The sequence below is a fragment of the Camelus dromedarius genome, chromosome 16 (assembly GCF_036321535.1).
Source record: "Camelus dromedarius isolate mCamDro1 chromosome 16, mCamDro1.pat, whole genome shotgun sequence".
NCBI classification, from domain to species: domain Eukaryota; kingdom Metazoa; phylum Chordata; class Mammalia; order Artiodactyla; family Camelidae; genus Camelus; species Camelus dromedarius.
Window position 1 is genome coordinate 27,952,094 of NC_087451.1, and position 19,411 is coordinate 27,971,504.

Sequence of the window (19,411 nt, forward strand, 5' to 3'; positions counted from 1 at the left end):
GGCACGCTGAACATGTTGGTGGGCCTTGATACCTGCAAAGCACATGACAGTCTGTGGCTTCCCTACATGAGCTGTGTCCTGGTCCCCCCACACCCGCCCCATGCACTCTGGTGGTAATTTGTCCTTGGGAAGATGACAGCCTCCACGTGTGGCGTGGAGACCACAGATTATCAGCACCATACTCTGCTGTCTCGCAGGCCTCCACCAACGCAAGGGGTCCCCTCATTCCATTTCACCCCTGAACCGTCTAAGCCCTTTGCTCATGTCTGTAATCTCCAGGGCCTCCTCCCTGTTTAGATGGACTGTTGATGGTCATAATTTCCTGTATCACTGAGTGTGGGACTTGCCTGGGCTTGGGGCCAGGATCCTGTGAGTCCGTCTGAGCAGAAGGGAGTGGACAGAGGAGTGACCAATGTAACAGTGCCTGGCCAGTCAGGGCTGAACCTGGGAGGTGAGGCCTGCCCAGTTCAGCCCACCTCCTCCCAGCTCCCTTCCCCACGTGGCCATTTCCTCCACGACATTTCTGGTGTAGTTCTGTTGGTGTCGGAAAACAGTCTGGCAGGACCTGATGGGAATCAGTATGGGTGTGTGTCCCACGAGGACCGGTGGTCAGAAGGCCAGCCGAGAACACCCGTGCCCTCGGGGACTTTGGAGGGGTGTCTAGACAGGAGAATGTTCTCACTCCCGACTGATTCCAAAGGCCAAGTGGAAGCTGGTCTCAGGGCAAAGGACAGAGTGCAAATGCCACACTCGTTCCAGTCCAACCCAGAAACGCTGGGACAGTGGCTGTCCCTTGCCCTGGGGTTGAGTGCCCACCTCAGCTTCAACCACTGTGCTAGTGGTTGTGTTTTGGAAGATACACCAGCCTTGGTGAGGTGAGCTTAACACCCAAGCCCAGAAAACACTTGGCAGCGGGGCCCCTTCAACTTGTCTGTCCAGCCACGACCTCCAGAGGCCACTTCTGTTCACAGGTGTCTGGCCTTGGCGATTTTCTCATTGGTGTCTTACAGGAGAGGGACGTAACAGACCAGCCCGCAGGCCCCTTTCAGGGGTCTCGAAGTCTGTCGTCCGGAGAGCTCTTGGCCCCCCTCTGGTCAGCACCAGTCCCCAGAGCCTTGGAGGGCAGGGATGGAAGCAGCCAAGATGAGGGAGCAGAGGTATCCTGGCCTGGCTTCACCCTGACCCCCAGGCTAACTGCTGGTGAGCTGGCCCCCTTCCTGAGGCCCAGCCAGTCATTTTCTTTGTGGTCCTCTGCCCTCAACCCAGAATTCCTCTGGCTGACTCTGTCCCCATTGTCCAGTCAAACCAACACACTCACGGACAGCTGGTGTTCAGGCATAAAGGGAGGGACACATCTGTCCGCGTTAGGCTCAAACACGGCATGTCCTGGGGACGGTGTAGGCGTGGGGTAGCTCAGAGGAAGGAGACCCGCCTCTGGGCCGAGAGCCCCTCGGCCGTGGAAATGGCCAGACCAGACACTGCCCGCCCCGCTCCCGGACTTCGCGGGTCCAGCCCCTCCCCCAAGCCCTAGCAAGTCGCTTCAGGAGCGGGCCGCGCGCTAGGAGGAGATGCGCTCTGACGGGCCCCCGCCCGGGGGGAGCCCGGGCACTGGCTCGGGTCCCAGCACCGGCCCGACCCTAGGGCGCGCGAGGGGGTCCGATGGAGCCCGAGGGCCCCCGCACGGCGGTGGGGGGCTGCGGGAGCCCCCAGGAAGGCGCCTCGGGCGAGCGGCGAGGCCAGGACCTCGGGCTTCCGGCCTTTGGCTTGAAACACGCTGGCCCTTTGCCAAGCCGCCGAGCCCACCAGCTTCCCCGCCGCGCGCGGCTCTCAGCGAGGCGGCCCGCGCGCCGGCCCGGCCCCGCCCCTGCCGCGCCGCTTTACGGCGGAGGCCGCGAGGCGACCTGGGCCGCCGTAAAGCGCCCCGCCCCCGGCGCCGGCGCCGCGAGGCCGACCCCGTTCCCGCGGCCGGGCTGCCCGCCTGCCGCGCGCCCCGCGCCCCGCGCCATGGCCAGCCGCGCGCCGCGGGTCGAATACTTGGCGGGCTTCCGCTGCCCGCTCGGGGGCCTGGCGGCGGGCAAGCCCCGCGTGCTGTGCCACGGGGCGGAGGTCTTCCTGTCCACCGGGAGCGAGCTGGTCTACGTCTACGACCAGGAGGGGCGGCTGCTGACCGTGAGCGCGGGGCGGGGGTCTCCAGAGGGATGGGCCTGGGTTTGCACAGAGGGGTCCGAGCGTTCGGGGAGTTTGTCCTCCGCCTCCCCGGGCCCCCCGCCTCCGGCCTGACGCTGCCTTCTCCCTGGACGTCCAGGCTGTGTACAAGTTTCCCGGTCAGGTGTGGCACCTGGAGCTCCTGGCCCTTCGCAAGGCGCTCTACGTTTTGTGCGCCCAGAGCGGCATCTATTGCTTGTCCTTGGACCAGGCGGGCAGGTGAGGAGTGGTCGCTGGGCGGCCTGCTTTGGGAGGGTCCACACTGCCCTCCCCGTGGTTGAGGCTGACCTGGCCTCATATGGGCTTCTCACTGCATCTGACAGGTGCTTCCCTGCTCTGCCTCTTCACTCCCCGCCCCTGTGACCTATGTTACCCCTGGATTGCATTCAGAGTGAGCACTCACTGGCCCTTGCAGGTGGGGACGGTGGGCTCAGGGCCAGCTCTGGAGTCTGGAGTGCTTGTGCCCCCAGCCCCATTGTTCTCTAGCAGGCTGCTGCTTACAGAGAATCTTCAGTAAACGGGGTCCAGGCAGCTGAGTCTGCAGCCCTTGAGCCTTGGTGGGGGTCTGTGAACCGTGAGTCAGTGCTCAGAGGACCTGGCCCCCAGCACCAGTGCAGAGCCTAGACATGACATCTGCTCATTGCTGGTTTAGAGGATAAGAAGTTAGCAGGTGCGGTTCCCAGCTGAGGCCTCAGGGTCCAGCAGTCCTGCACTGATGAGGATTTTCTGAGCCCTGTTTCTGGAAGCCCTGTGACATGCGTGTCCCTGGGTGACCAAGTGCGGCAGAGCCGTCCCCGCAGCAGGTGGGGGGCACTGTGGCATGCCAGCTGCTCCCTGATGAGCCTCTCCCACACCGCTGAGGGTCACTGAGGCCACTCCCTGTGAAGACCCCAGACCTGTCATGCTCAGCGGCAGGTTGTTGCGAAGAGAGCTGGTGAGGGTTAGTGCTGTGACCGTGGCTCCCTGTATTCTTGAAGGTCCGTGAGCCAGGATGGTGGGGACGGCGGGGATAGCCAGGGCACTGAGGACGAGCAGGACGGGGCGCCTCCCTCCCCCGTCATCCCCGTGGACCCAGGTGCCTGTGTCCTGCCTGACGCCACGCTGTGCGCCTTCACCATCCTCGATGACGTCCTCGTCACCCTGGCACAGGGCCCCACCCAGTGGAAGGTGCAGCTGTTCGAGCGGCCCTATCCTGGGGAGGACCCCAGGCCCGGGGGCCAGATTGGCGAGGTGCACTTGTCCAGCTGCACCCCCACTGCTGGGAGCCCAGGAGAGCCCGCAGCCCCCCACTTCCTCCCCGTGCTGTGCTGCGCATCACCGCCAAGTTCCAGGGCCCCGCGCAGCTCGCGGGGCTTTGCCCTCGAGGGCGCCCTCTTTGGGCTGCTCTTTGGGGCTGGTGCCACCCTCCTAGAGTCGCCCGCGATCCTCTGCGGTCTCCCTGATGGCCAGCTCTGCTGTGTGGTCCTGCAGACCCTGGTCACCTCCAGGTCGGCCCCTGGCGACCCCAAGGCCCTTGTCAAGATCCTCCACCACCTGGAGGAGCCTGTTGTCTTCATCGGGGCCTTGAGAACGGAGCCGCTGGCTGAGGACGTGGAGGACGAGCATTCCGACTGCCTGGTGGTGCTCGGTCACCACGGCCGGACGCTAGCCATCAAGGCCAGCTGGAATGAGGCGGGGCATCTGGCGCCAGAGCTGCGGGAGTACCGCCTCCCGGGGCCTGTGCTCTGCGCAGCCTGTGGTGGGCACAGCCGTCTGTACCTCAGCAGCCCCTCAGACCTCTGTGTGGTGGACCTGGCCCGGGGAGGCTCCCCCTGGGACCCTGCACAGCCCGATGGGGCCCTAGGAGGCCTGCCCTCTCTGTTGTGTCCCACCAGCTTGAGCGTCTGCAGCGTCGTCACCCTCTCTGTGTCATCCAGGACACCTGAAGGTACGAGCCTCAGCTTTAACCTGAAAACCACAGCCCCAGGGTGGGTGGATTCTCCATTCTGGTGTCCTTTCTCTGCCTCACCCGTGTTCTCCATAACCCTGCCCGGCAAGCCTACCCTCAGTTGACACAGCTCCTTGTCATGGGATCCTGCGTGTCCTGCATGTCCCGCATGGGTTGTGGGGGTTAGGGCGCCGCCTGCCTGGGTGGGGTCTGCACCTGGGCGGCCCAGGGCAAGTGTGTCTCCGTGATGGGTCTCCCATGGCAGGTAGTCCAGGGGAAATTCAAGTCGGTTCAGGTTAGGCCTTTACCTCTCTTTTGAAAGGGATAAAACTTACCATGTGGCCTCCAGTAAGCCCATCCTGCACTGAAGACGCCATCCCCAAACTCTTGTGTGTGTGTTTTCCCTGGACAAGGCCGGAGAGAGTTTCAGCCATGTTTGCCCAATGCCAGGGGCGGGGGGTAGATAGATGCCCCCCACCAGTAGATATTCCCATTAAGACGGCCCACAAGCACATCGTAGGTCTTGCCGTGGACCAGACTTGAAGGGGAAAGGCTGTTGTCTCTACTGCAGGGAGAGGGCCCCACCTCTGGCCTGGCTCAGGGACATGGGAACCAGCAGGTGGCAGGAGGTGGAGCCGGTTTCCCGGGGAGCTTCCTGGTAGCCCAGGAGCAGAAAAGGGGGCAGAGCTGGTAGCTTCCAGAAAAGCCCCAGGGAGAGCCAGCCGGGCCCTGGAGGAGGCCAGGGCCTGCGTGGCGCCTGCCTCTCTTAGGAAATCTCGGAGCAGCTGTGCTCTGGAGGGCCTATTGGAGGGGGGCGCCCCCGGCTGATGTGGTGGCCCCGTTTAGTCCCGTCCACGTACAAGGTGCCGCCTCTGCCTTGCTGACACCGTCTCCCGGGGACAGCCCTTCCCGACGTGTGCACTGGATGAACACGGCAGTGAACACGGCTCTGCCTGGCCCAGGGCATGGCCCGGGCTCTCCTCACCTGGCACTGTTGTTCTGCCAGCGCTCATCAGGAGTCCCGGGAACTGCTGCACCTTCCCAGCAGCGGGCCCTCCCTGCCTGTTGACCCAGCCCCGCATGTGTCCACCTGCAGGTGGCACTGAGCTCCTAGCCCTGTCGGCCAAAGGCCGGCTGATGACCTGCAGTCTGGACCTGCACCCTGAGACGCCTTGCCCCACCAGCGTGACCTCGGCAAACACTGGCCAGAAAATTAAGGAGTTGTTGTCTGGCATTGGCACCGTGTCTGAGAGGTGAGCAGCTGGCCATGGCTCGGACAGAAGCTGGCATGGCATCCACTGGAGGAGGCGTCCTGAGTGGTGGTGCTGGGCCGGGCCGGGCCGGGCCGGGCCTGCTCCTTTGCCTCTGGCCCCAGCGGTGGCCCCAAGTGCCATGCTGCCGGGTCAAAGGCGGCACTGAAGGCCAGTTGTAGGTGCCGAACCCTTGGGGTTTAGAGCCAGTTTCAGGCTGCCTGCCGCCCCCTGGGCTGTCACAGTGGCACCGCAAAGGGACTGACTTGGAAATGTCCGGGGCACGGCGGGGGCAGCCAGCCCCACCACAGACACCACCTGGCCCGTGCGGCCCTGATGGGATGTAGCTTTGTCAGCCCGGTGGTCTGGGCCAGGCTGCCAAGTGCAGGCTGCCCCAGGTACATCCTCTGCCCTCGTTTCTCGGTTGCTGGAGAGGAGGGTGGGGTCAGACGGTTGCAGGGCAGGGCGAGAGGTCCCTGAGGTGGGGCTCCTTGCTGGTGTCCAGGAGTAGCAAGGCCTGGTCCTTTCCGGCGTTGGGAGTGGAGAGGTGGCACCCAGAACGAGGGCTCCTCGTCCCCCACCAGTGGCCACATCTCCCTCCAGAGTGTCCTCTCTGAAGAAGGCAGTAGACCAGCGGAACAAGGCCCTGATGTGCCTCAATGAGGCCATGAACGTGAGCTGTGCCCTGCTGTCCAGCCGGGAGGGCCCCAGGCCCATCTCCTGCGCCATCACCACTGCCTGGAGCTGCCTGCAGCTGCAAGACGTGCTGACGGCCACCTGCCTGCTGGAGAACAGCAGCAGCTTCAGCCTGGATCGGGGCTGGGCCCTGTGCGTCCAGGTGCTGAGCAGCTCCAGGGCCTTAGACCTGGGCTCAGCCGGCTCGGCCGTCACCTACACCATCCCCGTGGACCAGCTCGGCCCCGGCGGCCGGCGGGAGGTGACGCTGCCCCTGGGCCCCGGCGAGGACGGCGCACTCGACCTGCCTGTGACCGTGTCCTGCGCGCTCTTCTACCACCTCAGGGAGGTCGTGGGCGGGGCCCTTGCCCCCACAGACCCTGCCCAGGACGCCTGGCCGGATGAGTGCCCCCCCGACGTCCTGCCTGAGCAGGATGGCGTCTGCCTGCCCCTGAGCGAGCGCACGGTGGACATGCTGCAGGGCCTGCGCTTCCCCAGCCTGTCTGTGCCCCCCATGCAGGCCCTGGGCCCGCTCAGCCCCGCTGGGGACCCCATCCACACCTTCCTGGGAACTTGCCGTGGGCCAGGTGGGCAGCTGGCAGGACCTTCGTCCCTACGGGCCAAGTACCTGCCCCCATCCGTGGCCACCATCAAAGTGTCGGCAGAGCTGCTCAGGGCTGCCTTTGGGGATGGGCATGCAGGTTGGTGGCACTGACTGGCTTCGCTCTGGCCTCAGAGCCGGCCCTCCCACTCACAGATCTGCCCAGCCTCACAGCCGCACCTCTCCCCTCCAGGCATGTCCCTGGGCTGTGCCACCCTGCAGTGGCTCCTTGCTGAGAATGCTGTCGGGGACATCGTGAGGGCCCAAGCACTGTCCTCTGTCCAGGGAGTGGCCCCAGATGGCACTGAAGTCCACCTCATCGTCCACGAGGCAAGCAGGGGCCAGCCCCCCTGCCCTTGGGGAGACTGGCCTCAACGGCAGCGGTTCTGAGCGGGTCCCCGGGTGCCTGAGAGGAGTCAGACCTGTGCCCCCCCCCCCCAGAGGACCCGATGCGGCCAAATCTGAGGCAGGCTGTGATGGTGTGGCCTTGTGGGGCTGGAGGCAGTGTCACCCTCCTAACTGAGTCCCGTGAGGACCAGCCCAGTCCAGTGCTCTCCATGTGTGGTCCCAGCCCAAGGTGGCTCGTCGTTTGTGCCCCGGGAGCAGTGTGAGCACCGCTAGACCCCTAGAGCACCAGGGAGCCGGGCCCTGTCGCTGAAGCTGCTTACACGGGGGCTGCTGAGACACCAAGATAGGGCTTGGTCCTCCAGCCCTGCCCCTACGCACACCTGCCTTCCTGACACCCTTGGCGGCCAGGGGTCTTGTCCAACTGTCCTTCGTGCTGCAGCATGGAGGCTCTGGCAGAACAGCCTAGGCAGCCAGGACTCATGTCGCCAAGGGTGGTGGGTGGAGGCTGCCCACGAGATGGGCCTTTCAGGTCAGGCCGGGACTAGGCACTGTCAAGGTTGGAGTGTCCTGGGGCCTGGTGGTGGCTCTGCAGGTGGTGGACAGGGGTGGGTGCCCCAGCACATCCTGCGATTCCAGAAGGAAGAGCCACCAGGCCTTCCCGAGGCCTCCAGGATCTTGCCTAGTGTCTGACACTCACCCATCTTTCCCAGCTTTCACGTTTGGCTGGAGAGCGCCAGGCTGACCTCGGCTGTCCAGCCCACACCCTGTTTTCACACCTGGAACCCTGACCCTGCTGTCAGGGGACCCAAGATGCCCAGTGTGGCCCGTGAGTGTGGGGTCCAGCCACGGGCTGTCCGTGGCGGTACACCCACAGCAGTCCTTTCCAGAGTGGGCGCCACAGATCTGCATCCTCAGGGAGCGCGGTGCTTCCTGGACACATGTTTCCAAATGAGCAGATTTGCTGTTGCTTGGCTAGCTAGTTCTTCGAGTGGGAACTCATGTTGGATGTGGAGAGACAGGCCCAGGAGCCCACTGAGCTTGGCCCACGCTAGGACAGGGCAGCCCAGGCCAGGGAGTCAGGTCCCCCGGGCCTCACACACCCCTGCCAGCTCGGGGCACCCCGAGGGCTGAGCTGCCCCACTCCAGCGAGGTCCCCTGTGTGTTGCAGGTGGCCGTGACCGACCTGTGCCCAGCAGGGCCCATCCAGGCTGTGGAGATCCAGGTGGAAAGCTCCTCTCTGGCCAACATGTGCAGAACACACCACGCTATCATTGGGCGTCTACAGGTCTGTTGGCCGTTGTGAAGTTTCCATGTGGTGGGGATGCAGGGCTACCTGGCTGGCAGTTGCAGGCGAGCTGTGGGCATTTGGGAGGTGGGTGGGGGACTTGCTGCTCACCCTCTTGGTCTGGGCAGTAGTTCCCAGTGGCCGTGTGCGCGTGGCCTGAAAGCTAAAGGGAGCCCCGCTTGTTCCCTGTCCCAGTCACCGTGAGGTCTGCACTTGCCCGGGCGATCGGAGGCTGCGTGGAGAGGCCGTGCCCCCGGATCAGACACGCTGGGCTCGGTCCCAGAACAAGGTGTCTGCTTGTTTGAGCCTCCACATCTTTGCCAAGATAGTGGGAGCTGGCAGCCAGCCCTTCACACACGCACAGGCGCGCGCACGCACGGCCCCGGGGACCTCGCTGCTGCTCCTGCAGTGCCATGCGGGGCACTGGGGCCACAACTCTGGGACCTGCGGGAAGGGCTTCGTGCTCCAGGTGGAAGTCTGTCAGCTGGTGCCCTTGGCAGACGGGGCCCAGGGTCAGCGGCCCAGCGCCTCCCGCCTGTTCTGAGTGTGCGGCCTTCGCTGTGCAACAAGTCTGCAGTGGCAGCTGTCAGCCAGTTTCCACAGTTTCCCCGAGCATGGACTCTGCGTGAGCCTCACTGGCAACTTCTCGTTGCACATCCCCAGTCTCCACCCCAGACTCCAAGTCAGGGAACCTGCAATCCACGTTCTAGACTCACCAGTGCACCCAGGCCAGCCTGGGGGCCAAGCCATGACCAGAGGACCCTTAGCTCAGTGCTGTGGCACATCTGTGGCTTCATGCCCAGGCTCTGTCCCCAGAGCAGAGCTCCCACCCCTCCCCGCATCTCCTCCCACCCTGGGAGAGCACCCCACTGTCGCTCTTGCCGTGCTGAAGCACACAGGGCCGTCTCCAGACCTGCCAAGCGTGGCGGCCAAAAGGTAGACAGTGAGTGAGAAGCCCAGGGGAAGAGCGTGTTGACCAGACTCCCAGCAAGAGGAGGAGTTAGTGTCCTGCTGCTGCTGGGACAAAGTGAGCAGATGGGACCCGGGTGTCAGCAGGGCGGGTCCTCTGGAGGCCTCTCCCGGAGCGTGTGCGGGCCTCACCGGGTCGTCCTCCGCATGTCTGTGCCCTGATCTCTTCTCAGAAGGACACCAGTCCTGTGGGATTAGGGCCCATGCACGTGACCTCATTTTACCTTGGTCATCTGTGAAGGCCCTCTCCAAATAGTCGCCTCTGAGGTGCTGGGGGCTGGGACTTCCACATGAGAACGTGGGGGGCATGATTCACCCCGTGACAGGGTGCTGCCGACACTGTGCTCGTGGGACGGGAGTGTCCTCGTGCCATCCATTCACCTGGCCGCTCAGGGTCAGATGTGTGGCTGCTGCCAGTGGCCAGCACCTCCTGCTGCCCCTCAGTGTCGGGATCTCTTCTCAGTGCTTCGCCCCAGAGGCCAGTGGTAGCCTTGCTGCCTGGACAAGTCTGGGAGCTTGGACCTGAGCCCCGGGGCCCACCAGGCTGTCTCCCAAAGCAGGACACTGAGCAGCCCTGTTGTGGGCCATGCGGAACCACGCGAGCAGCAGCGTGGTGCTGGGGCCTGAGGCCAAGGCCAGTGGGGAGGCAGGCAGTGGAGGGGAAAGGGCCTGCGAGAAAGTTACTTCTAAGTAGACAGCCGTGAGGCTGGGGCCCGTGTGCCCTGCCGCCCGGGGTGGAGATGCTGCAGAGGTGAACTGGGGGCGAGGTGGGGAGGCCAAGATGGACGGCTTGGGGACTGGGACGCGCCACCTGGCCCTGAGGGCTGGGAGACAGGTGCCCGGAGCCCACAGGAGCACTGTCTCCAGCTGCCTGCCCCTTGCTTCCCCCAGAGGATGGTTGTGGAGCAGGCTGCCCGGGGCTCCAGCCCACCTGACCTCCGCCTGCAGTATCTCCATCAGATCCACGCCAACCATGAGGTGAGGCCCTTCAGGGCTGCCATTCCCTGCACCTTCCACCAGCCTGGGGACCAAGGACTGTCCCCGGCCCTCGGGGGACACACACAGGCACTTGGGTGCCGCCCAGCCTGGTGGAGCCTCCCAGTCCTGACAGCCAAGAGTTGGTCTAGGCTCTTCTTGCCAGGGAGGGAGTGGGGGCGGGGACAGGGACAGCGGGCATGGCCCCACCCCTCCAACCTGCCCCCCCTTGGCAAGGACACTCCTGGGGGCAGGAGGTATGTCCCCCACATTAGGGTCACAGGCAAGTGTCTTTCCTGGGTCAGCTACCATGTCCCGAGTGGGACCTGTGCCTGGCGGTGTCCCCCAGAGGGACCCGCTGACATGCCCACTGAGAAGGTGGGGGCCTAGCCGCTGCCGCCCCCCCACCTGTAGACGCTGCTGCGGGAGGTGCAGACCCTGCGTGACCGGCTGTGCACGGAGGACGAGGCCAGCTCCTGTGCCACTGCCCAGCGTCTCCTGCAGGTGTACCGACAGCTCCGCAGCCCCAGCCTCCTCCTGCTGTGACACCAGGTGGGCCCCCACCCCGCCCTCTGGCAGCTCAGTGCCTTCGTGGTTTTACGGAGAAAACCCGACTACTTCTGGCTCCTGACCCAGAAGGCTCTGTGGGCCTGGTTGCAGCCAGGGAAGGTTGGCCACTGCGCAGCCGAGTTCAGCCTGCCCCGCAGACGGCCACCTGGCGCCCCCTGGGTGGGTGGGTGCGCTCAGAGGTGGTGGTGGCACAGCGGTTGTGTTTGGGCAGCAAGGCGGTCTGTGACCCCGCTGGGCCTGCTCGTCCCCCCTGCATCACTCCTCTCTCCTCCCGCAGCCACCACGGCCTCCGCACTCAGCCTCAACACTGCCGGGCACCCCCTACCCAGAACACTGGGGCTGGATCAGCGATGTCCCTGCATTCTGACTCCGGGTCCAGACCCCTGAGCAGGAGCACTCTTGCCCGTGCGGCTTGTGCGGCCAGGGAGAGGGGCTTCTGGTTTGAGACTCGGGCGCATCTGGGTCAGTGGTGTCACATTCCCACCGCCACGCCCAGAGCCCAGGGCTGCCCCTCTTGGTGGCACCACAGCCCACCCACAGACCTCTTGTCCAGCACCTGCCTACCGCCTGACTGGGCGCCTCAGCCCTGCTTCTCTGCGGCTGCTGGGGTCACCGGGTGGGAGGTGCTCCCTGTGACCAAAGCACAAAGATGGGGTGGGGGTGTTCCCTGCAGGTACCCTAAGACCAAAACACTCAACAACTGGTGCCTCCAGCTGGGGCCACACCCAGCATCCAGCACTGTGCACTGTTTCCAAGGGTCCCTCAGGGCGGGCAGCCACCCCCCTTGGCCCCGGTGCTTTTGGGGAGGGTGACTCCCTGGACTTGACACGGTGCTCTCCTGTGTGTGCAGGGCCTGCGAGGCACCCTGCCTCAAAAAGTGACCCTTTCTGTTGCAATGCCGTGGCCTTGGCTGCTTTTTACCCTCCCCACCTCGGTCAGATGGCAGTTTCCACCTGGATTGCTGGTGCCCCCTGCCCCTAGCTCTGCACCCCTGCCAAGTCTGGTGGCCTCTGCACCGCCCATCCTCTGCACGGAGGCTCTGCTCTCCATCCCAGGGGCCAGGGCAGCCTACTGCCACACCAACCCCACTCCTGGAGCCCCCCGAGTACTCTTCCCTGCCTCTCTCTCCAGCTGCTGCCCCGGGCTCTGGGGGCTCTGCTGAGTGTCTGAGGCCAAGTGCACTGGCGAAGCTCAGCAAACAGAAACCCCTCTTCAGTGCCCCATGGAGTCGGGGAGCCCTGAGAGCACCTGAGCGCTGCACTTCTGGTTGTGCCAGCAACTTTCAGGCCAAGAGTGCCGCCCCAGGTGGGCCCCCAACCCTCCTGCCCCAGGTGCCACCAGGGGGCAGCACAGGCCACAGCTCAGGCCAGCTGCCCATTCCCACCTGGCCCCTGGGCTCCCATGTTGTGCACTCCAGGTCAGTGGAACCATACCTTGAACTGGCTGGCTGATGTGGGTCCTGGCCCTCCTCTGTCCCTAAGGTCGGCGAGGCTGGGAGTCAGCCAGGAGGACCCTGGGGATACTGAGGATGGGTCCTAGCTGGTCCTCCCTTCCCAGGACACCTCATGATCCCTTCCTGTCCTCCCTGGCCGTGTGTGTCCCGTCTCCTGGAGCCTGCTCTGCACCTGCCTCCCTACTGCCCTCCTTTTGCAAAGTGCCCGCACTGGCCAGACTCACTGGAGGGGGCTTCAGGCCCCAGGCAAGGGAGAAGGCTGCCCAGGGTGTGGGAGGGGCTGTGGGGCCCAGGGGAAGGTCTGGTGAGGTCATCTATCCTCAGTCTTGCCCTACTCCCGGCTCCTGCATCACCCTGGTCTTCTAGGTCCAGGCCAGTCCCAGGGGACACACCTCCCACCCCACCTCTACTCAGGTCACCCAGGCCATCCAGGAGGTGTTGGCCTGGGTAGGGGTCCTCGCAGGCTGGGGGTTTTGGGTGCCGGCTGGTTTGGGGAGACACGTGGATGGACCATGGACCTTGACCCGGTCATCCACCCTTCCTAAGCTGGGGTGGGGCCGGGTGGCAGCAGGCCCGTGCAGAGGCTGAGAAGGGCCCTCTCCTCGTGGCTGGCCGCACACAGCCCTGTTTGGGAAGGGTGGGTGTCACTTCTCCATCAGGTGCTTCCAGGATCCCCTAAGACCCTGCCCCTGGGGAGGGGAGCAGTGATGTACCCTCCAACCCGCCTGACTTGCGGGGTTTGGGTAGGGGGCGGGGGCCAGGCGCCCCACGGCGCACCCCGTCCTGCTGCGTTGGTGGGGGAGTCCTTTTCCCTGGGCTTGGGGAGGAGCTGTGTGCCAAGGAGCGACAGCCCGCGGGCGGGGTGGGGCAAGAAGACACCAGGACTGGCTGTCCAGGATGGGACTGCGGGACGCTCAGTCCGCTGGACTCTCCTCCGAGGCAAGCGGCCCTTGGATTTTCTAGGCACCAGGGGTGGCGGGGCCGAGCGAGCATCGCATGAGCCCCAGGGCGGAGGAACGAGGGAGGGCCGCGCCGCAGCACCCGAGCCGAGCCTGCGGCGGGTGGTGCAGGCCCTCGGCGCGCCCCCCTCCCCACCGGAGCGGCGCCACGGACACCGACGCGCGAGCCGCCGCGTCGCAGACTCGCTTTAATGGGGGCGGGCGGGGCTCAGTACTCCCAGAGCGCGACCCCGGCCGGCGCGTCCGCGTCCGCGCGCAGCAGCCCCGAGGCGCCGCCGCGCAGGTACTTGCCGCTCCGGGCGCGGATGGCCAGGCGGCCGCGCTCGCGGAACTCGAACAGGAAGTCCTCGGCGCGCTCGCCGTCGCTGCACACGCTGCCGTGGCTGCCCGTGTGCCAGAACCCGCCGCCGCGGCCTGCGGGCGGGGATGCGCGCGGGTCGGCGGGGCGCACGCTCCCCACCGCGCGGCCCCCCGCCCCGCGTCCCGCCTCCCGCCCCGCGCGCCCCCAGCCCGCCCGGCCGCCCGCACCTCGGATCTGGTAGGCGCCGTCGCTGAAGCTCAGGTGGAAGACGTCGTAGACCGAGCGGTTGGTGTCCAGCTGGTTGGAGCCGCGCCGGTGGCAGACGAAGCCGTCCAGGCCGCGCAGCACGAGGATGGGCCGGTTGATGAGCTTGAGGGTGAACTCCTCGTCCTCACCTGGTGATAAGACCGGGGCTGAGGGGCCGGCCCGGGGGGGGGGGGGGCGCGGGCCGCAAACGGGGCTCACCCCGCCCAAGAGCTCCGGCCCGGACTCGCCGCCCCGTCTGTGTGCCTGCATCTGCCACTGCCTTACGTGACCTTGGCGGGGGCCCTGCAGCCGTGGAGCCCCCAGTTCCCCAAAGGTGCAGCAGAGGTGAGGGGCTCTGGGCTCTAACTGCTCCCTACACGAGGAGCAACTATCAGGAACGGCCAGGGTGGCCGCAGCTCGGGGCAGGGCGGATCCTGATGGACACAAGGTCTCTGAGCTGCCACTGTCCCTGGGCAGAGGGCCCAGCCCCGGCCCCCCAGGGCAGCTGAGGAGTGCTCACCCACAAAGTCGCTGATGGCGGCCAGCTGCCCATTCTTCTTCATGCACACGTAGCGCCCATTACTGGCCTTGAGGGCCACTCGCCGACCCCGCCACTCCATCTCAAACATGGTGTTGGCTGAGCTGGAAGGGGCAGGCAGGGTCCCCTCAGAGGAGCAGGACGTGGGAGCTCAGGTGGGCCTCCCCATCCTCCTCCAGTCCAGTACCCCCCCCCCTCAGTGGGCGTTTGGCCCTGGCTGGGCTGCTACAGTGGGCCCCATGGTGGTGGATGGTGATGCAGGTGGTAGTGCGGATGGAGGTGGTGATGGTGATGTGGTGCAGGTGGTGGGCGTGGGGGCGATTCTGGAGGAGGTGGTGGTGGAGGTGCAGGTGGTGGGAGAGGTGGGGTGCTGCACTCACACTTGTGTGGCTGTGGCCTGGATCCCCCCGTGGGTGACCAGGGTCCAGTAGCCGCCAGTTCTGGCGTAGAAGCTGCACTTCTTCGTCTCCTGGTCGATTTGCATCAGGAAGGTCTCATGATCCAGTTCTTCGTCTTGGTTGGCTGAGACATTGACCCCTGGAGGGAGGAGATGGGAAGCCCTCGCACCTCACCCTGAGTCGGGTGGGGAGCAGAGGGATGGGGAGGCATGCCCTTGGGGCCACTGTGAAGTCAGTGGTGTCTTATCTGGAACCCTCTGGACTTGAGAAGACACTTGGAAGACACTTCTCAGAGACTCCAGGAGCTCTGCCACAGGGCCATGGGGTCACATTGTGGACCCCAACACACGGTGCCCTAAAGGCATGTGTCCAGCGCCTACCACGGCCCCAGAAGCCGGACCTTCCGTGCCGGCAAATCCTTGGCCTCTGCTAATCACTAGGTAATCTGCTTGTTTCTGCACTCTCGACCCAGAACTTACACCAGTCTCTATTTATAACTACCCCCTAAGCCACTGGATGCACACAGCGGAGTCCCTGTCCTTTCCCAGTGTGGCCCCTGTCCCCTCCCCAGCCCCCGACTCATGTGCGTGGTCTCCCAGGAGTGCTGAGGGAAGGCAAGGCCACTTGGAGCTCTGCCTGGGACCCCTGGGACGGGGCCAAGGAGGGCATCCACGACCAGGGAGGGGCCCCAGGCAGGCAGCGGAGCCTCCCCAGCACCTTCCCATACTCTGTGTCCCTCTTCTACGGCAATCAGCCACCCCAAGCGACATGGCAGATCACAGAACACCCCCGAGGCTGGGCTCCAGCAGGGAGTGGGACAGAACCCCATCAGGGCCTGAGGGTCGGGGCTCGGCCTCTCCTGCCCTGCCCTGGGGAAGGGAGGGTGGAAAGCAGGCAGGGCCAGACTGGAGAGGGCAGGACCTGTCACTCTTCACCAGTCGCCAAAGGCTGCTCCCTCCCACCCCACACCCCCCAGGCTGGGGTCTGTCTCCGCTCTTACATGGATCACCACTCAGAGCCCAAGAAGGTGGCCCAGCCTTCCCACCGCCAACCCCACCATCCCATCAGCCACACTGGACAAAGTAAGCGTCTGTTGCCCTGGGCCTGCCATCCGCCGTAACAAGACAGACAGCGATCCGGGCCCTCCCAGCGCTGGTCCACTGGGAGCAGTGGACAACAGAAAGGGTGTGTCTGACGCCTGTGGATGCTGTGGGCTTGGACCAGGGATGGCCTCATGGAGGAGGCGACGCTGAAGCAGACCCCGAGGGTGAGGGAGCGCCCCTGTAGGGCCTGGGGGGGCCTAGGCTGCGGCTGCACACCTCCACCCTATCTCCGAGGCCAACTCTGTTGGTGTCCCCAGCATCGCCCCAAACACACCCCCTACAGACGGTTGTGGCCCAGGGGTTCCGTCTAACACACCATCTGCTCCTGGGGCTGCGACCTTGAGGCTGGAGAGGCTCATGGAGTCCTGGTTAGTGGCAGCAGAGGGTGCGGACCCTGCCGTCCCAGCAGGACTGGTTGAGTGTGGGTGTGCGAGCGAGAAGGAGAGCGAGGGCGTTTACGGAAGGCTTTCCTTACTCCTATGAAGACACAGAAGAGTCAGTGCCTCTCTTTCCTTTGGGCTTTGTCCACTCTGGATGTGAAGCCTGGAGCAGCAGCAGCCGTCTTGTGCCCGAAGGCAGCAGCCTGAGGTCAGAGCTGTCCCAGGAGAGTGGTTCCTCGAGGAGGAAAGAGCCAAGGACCCTGGTGATGCTGCTGAGCCGGCGGTGGTGTCCTGCCTGGTTCCCCACCACCCCCGCCTGCGAATTCCACTCCTGGGAGATCGTCAGCGTCCTTATAGCGTAAGCCAGTTTGCGGCCATTTTTCTGTTACTTGCAGCCACGAACGCTGCCTCCTGGGCTGCCTGTCAGCAGCACCACGCCGGTGAGGGCCACAGCGGAAACAGGCAGACTCTGGCTGGTGGAGGTGGCCAAAAATAAATCAACATCACAAGGAGAAGCCAGGGTGCTCACAAACCCCTGGCAGGGAGGAGGCCGGCTTGGGGGCTGCTTGGCCAGCCAAGTGGCGGGACGGAGGCACCACCACTCTGCCGAAGCTGCCACTCCAGCTGTCTTGGAATCTAGCGGCACCACCTGCTCCTCTCCCAGAACTGAGATGCCACACTCTGCTTCGTTGAATCACTGGTAGCCAAGTCAACATCTGAATATCTGAAGGCCAGGCCCCATGCCCTCAGGCTCACTGCAGGGAAAGCCGGGAAGCGAGTGTGGGGTCCTTCCAGCCTCTGCAGTGAGAGACGTAGCTGGTCCTTCGTGGGGGAGTCCCCCATCAAAGGGGTGGGGTCAGATGCAGGGCGGTCCAGGGAGTGAAAAGTGGTTTATACAGCCGCCATCCCTCAGCACCGTCACCATCGTCTCTGTCACTAGCGCATCTCTGTCCCCACGGCCACCCTGGCCGTCATGCCACCGCCACCGCCTGTCCCACCAGCGTCGCCTCCAGCTTCACCACCACCGCAAGCCTCACTCGCAAGCCGACCGCGGACAAATACTTCGCATCTAGCATCTCCTGTGACTCACGGAGAAAGCTGCTTCACGCCGCGGCCTGCCTTTTACTGCCAAGGCAAGCGTGTGAAGGCGGTGCGGCTGGACGGTAGGGCCTGCGATGGGAAGGGCCTGGCTGCTTCCCCTCTGTCATTCCCCAGGGCCTGACCACATGCCGCAGGCGCTCAGGGGTGTTTGCTGAATGCTGGTCCCTTCTCTGCACTGGCTTGAAGACCGGGACTGCAAGCAGGGGCCTCGAGAGCCACAGCTGGACCACCCCTCCAGGTGCTCGTGGCTGGGCCTGGACAGGAGAGACCCCAGGCCCCTCCCCACCTCACTCTTGGGGCCGGACGAGGACTCCCACTGGTCAGGCACATGGAGCTGTGGGAGCAGTTGCTCTGCCCTGCCTCCACTCCTGCTGGATTCCTGCCCTGCCCCCCATTTCCTTTAAAGTTCAGAAGTGGGGTGGTGGAAGGGAAGGGGAGGGCGGTGGGCAGCCCAGTGTGGGCGGGGCCTGCCCTCCTGCCCTCATGGCAGCAGACTTGGCCTCGACCACGTCCCGCTACACACTGCCCGTCCCACATTCGGCAGCTGCCCAGCAGGCCCGAGGCTCAGCTGAGACCTCCCCCAGCTGTCCCGAGAACGACCCCCTTTCTAAGACCCTAAAGCCAGCAGCCCTGAGCGGGGACTCCATCTCTGGCCCCTGGCCCACCCACCCACACTGCACGCTGCCACTCCCCAGCCACAGTGCCCCTCCCTGCACGACCCCCACGCTGAGAGCTGAGAGCGAGGCCAGCCCTGCAGCCGTTACCTTGCCGCACGGACACGTAGCGGTGGTTGGCGGCCACCAGCACCACCTGCGGGTGACTCTCCTCCAGGTCGAAGAGCTCATCCTTGCCGGGCCGCGTGTTCCGGCCAGCCCTGAGCGTGCCTGCCGGCCCCACGGGCGCCAGGTAGCGGCCGTCGCAGTCCTTGAAGGCCAGCTTGCCCGCCTTGAACTCGAGTGTGTAGCAGGCGCGGGCCTCGGGCTCCCAGACGAGGTGGCCATCGCTGCGCAGGAAGCGGCTGTCGCAGGACTTGAGGCAGTACTGCCGGTTCTGGAAGATGAGGGTGATGAGTGCGTCCACGCCCCACGGCGTGTTGCTGTCCGCCGCGATCTCGTCCTCCTGCGGACACAGGTGCGCGTAGCGCCGCCGGCTCACGCTCAGCAGGTGGGCCTGCGGGTGGATGGCCAGGTGCACAGTCCACAGCTCGGCCGGGGTGATGGCCGTGGCGAAGCAGGAAAGCTGGTCCTCGGTGCCGCCGAAGAAGCGGCCGTGCGGCTCCGACTGCAGCGCCCAGCGCCCGTCGGGCTGTGGCAGCACCAGGAAGCAGCAGTCGCGGCCCGGCCGCTCCGCCTCACAGGCCACCCGCCCGTCCTCCTCGGCCGACAGGTAGCGGCCCAGGTGGCTGCTGCGGAGCAGCACGGCCGCGCCCCGCCCCGGCTCAGGCTCTAGCACCCATGTCTGCTTCCTCTTGAGGCTGGGCGCCGAGGCGTTGACCTTGAAGCCGAAGCTCTCAGCTGTCAGGTAGCGGTCGGTGTCGTTGACAAGGCCAAACTGGATCTTCAGCACCTGGTGCAGGCCATTGGTGGGCATCTTCGGGGCTGGCCGAGGTCCCCCAGCGGGGCCCAGGAAGCGCTCTCTGTGCTTACAGTCCCCGCCGTCCCCCAGAGGCCCGGCTCAGCGGGGTTGGCCCGCGGCCCCCGGACCCGGCCGGCGTCATGGACCCGCTTGGACACGGCCTCTGACCAGCGGTCTCAGGCCCGGGCAGCTCTTACATGGCCAGCGGGCAGCAGAGGGCGGGTGGGAGGGCGGATCAGAGCTGTGCCGGCTTAGGAACAGCGGTGGCCTTTTGTTACCCCAGCTTGGATTTCAGCCGCTCCCGTCGGCCTGGGGGCCAGAGCCCGGGGCCCACAGTCTGGAGTGTACCACCCGCTGCAGGGCAGACCACCTCCTTGTCCTTGCTGACGGCTGACTCGCCCCAGCTCGGGAGCTGTGCCCTGCCCTCTGCCCCCTGCCCCCTGCCCCTTCTGGTCTCTCTTCCTTGCTCCCCACCTCGGGTCCCCCAGACCCACTGCGCAGACTGGCCAGCCCAGCCCAGCTCTTTCCCGATGTGGAGAAAGCCGCCTGGTG

The 19,411-nt window shown here is 65.4% G+C and overlaps 2 protein-coding genes across 3 annotated transcripts; one reads left to right on the top strand and one right to left on the bottom strand.

Annotated features, from left to right (window-relative positions):
• Window positions 1–1,962: 1,962 nt before the first annotated feature.
• On the top strand, window positions 1,963–11,701 carry FAAP100 (FA core complex associated protein 100). Of its 2 annotated transcripts, none has more exons than XR_010384513.1 (10): window positions 1,963–2,169; window positions 2,306–2,424; window positions 3,183–4,132; window positions 5,229–5,385; window positions 5,986–6,758; window positions 6,852–6,988; window positions 8,175–8,291; window positions 8,487–8,580; window positions 10,152–10,238; window positions 10,650–10,668. XR_010384513.1 is itself a non-coding variant. In XM_031469325.2 (10 exons), the coding sequence occupies exons 1-9, from the start codon at window positions 2,005–2,007 to the stop codon at window positions 10,779–10,781; spliced, it is 2,637 nt and encodes an 878-aa protein (XP_031325185.2). In that variant the 5' UTR covers window positions 1,967–2,004; the 3' UTR covers window positions 10,782–10,787; window positions 11,083–11,701. The 2 variants fall into 2 exon arrangements, 1 of the variants encoding a protein (XP_031325185.2); XM_031469325.2 differs by lacking the exon at window positions 8,487–8,580 and adding an exon at window positions 11,083–11,701 and having other exon boundaries at window positions 1,967–2,169; window positions 10,650–10,787.
• A 1,724-nt stretch (window positions 11,702–13,425) lies between these two features.
• On the bottom strand, window positions 13,426–18,912 carry FSCN2 (fascin actin-bundling protein 2, retinal). Its single transcript, XM_031469328.2, has 5 exons — window positions 18,049–18,912; window positions 14,683–14,839; window positions 14,285–14,406; window positions 13,746–13,913; window positions 13,426–13,631 (listed from the first exon to the last, which is right to left on the bottom strand). The coding sequence occupies exons 1-5, from the start codon at window positions 18,872–18,874 to the stop codon at window positions 13,426–13,428; spliced, it is 1,479 nt and encodes a 492-aa protein (XP_031325188.2). The 5' UTR covers window positions 18,875–18,912.
• Window positions 18,913–19,411: the final 499 nt, after the last annotated feature.

What these genes read in the sequence shown, in the direction of transcription:
- FAAP100 (XM_031469325.2), top strand. Translation starts at nt 2,005, where the DNA reads ATGGCCAGCCGCGCGCCGCGGGTCGAATACTTGGCGGGCTTCCGCTGC. An exon ending in GTCATCCAGGACACCTGAAG is followed by an intron (nt 4,133 to 5,228) that starts GTACGAGCCTCA and finishes GTCCACCTGCAG; the next exon opens with GTGGCACTGAGCTCCTAGCC. An exon ending in ATTGGCACCGTGTCTGAGAG is followed by an intron (nt 5,386 to 5,985) that starts GTGAGCAGCTGG and finishes ATCTCCCTCCAG; the next exon opens with AGTGTCCTCTCTGAAGAAGG.
- FSCN2 (XM_031469328.2), bottom strand. Translation starts at nt 18,874, where the DNA reads ATGCCCACCAATGGCCTGCACCAGGTGCTGAAGATCCAGTTTGGCCTT. An exon ending in CGCCATCAGCGACTTTGTGG is followed by an intron (nt 13,914 to 14,284) that starts GTGAGCACTCCT and finishes TCTTATCACCAG; the next exon opens with GTGAGGACGAGGAGTTCACC. An exon ending in CGGCGCCTACCAGATCCGAG is followed by an intron (nt 13,632 to 13,745) that starts GTGCGGGCGGCC and finishes CCCCGCCCGCAG; the next exon opens with GCCGCGGCGGCGGGTTCTGG.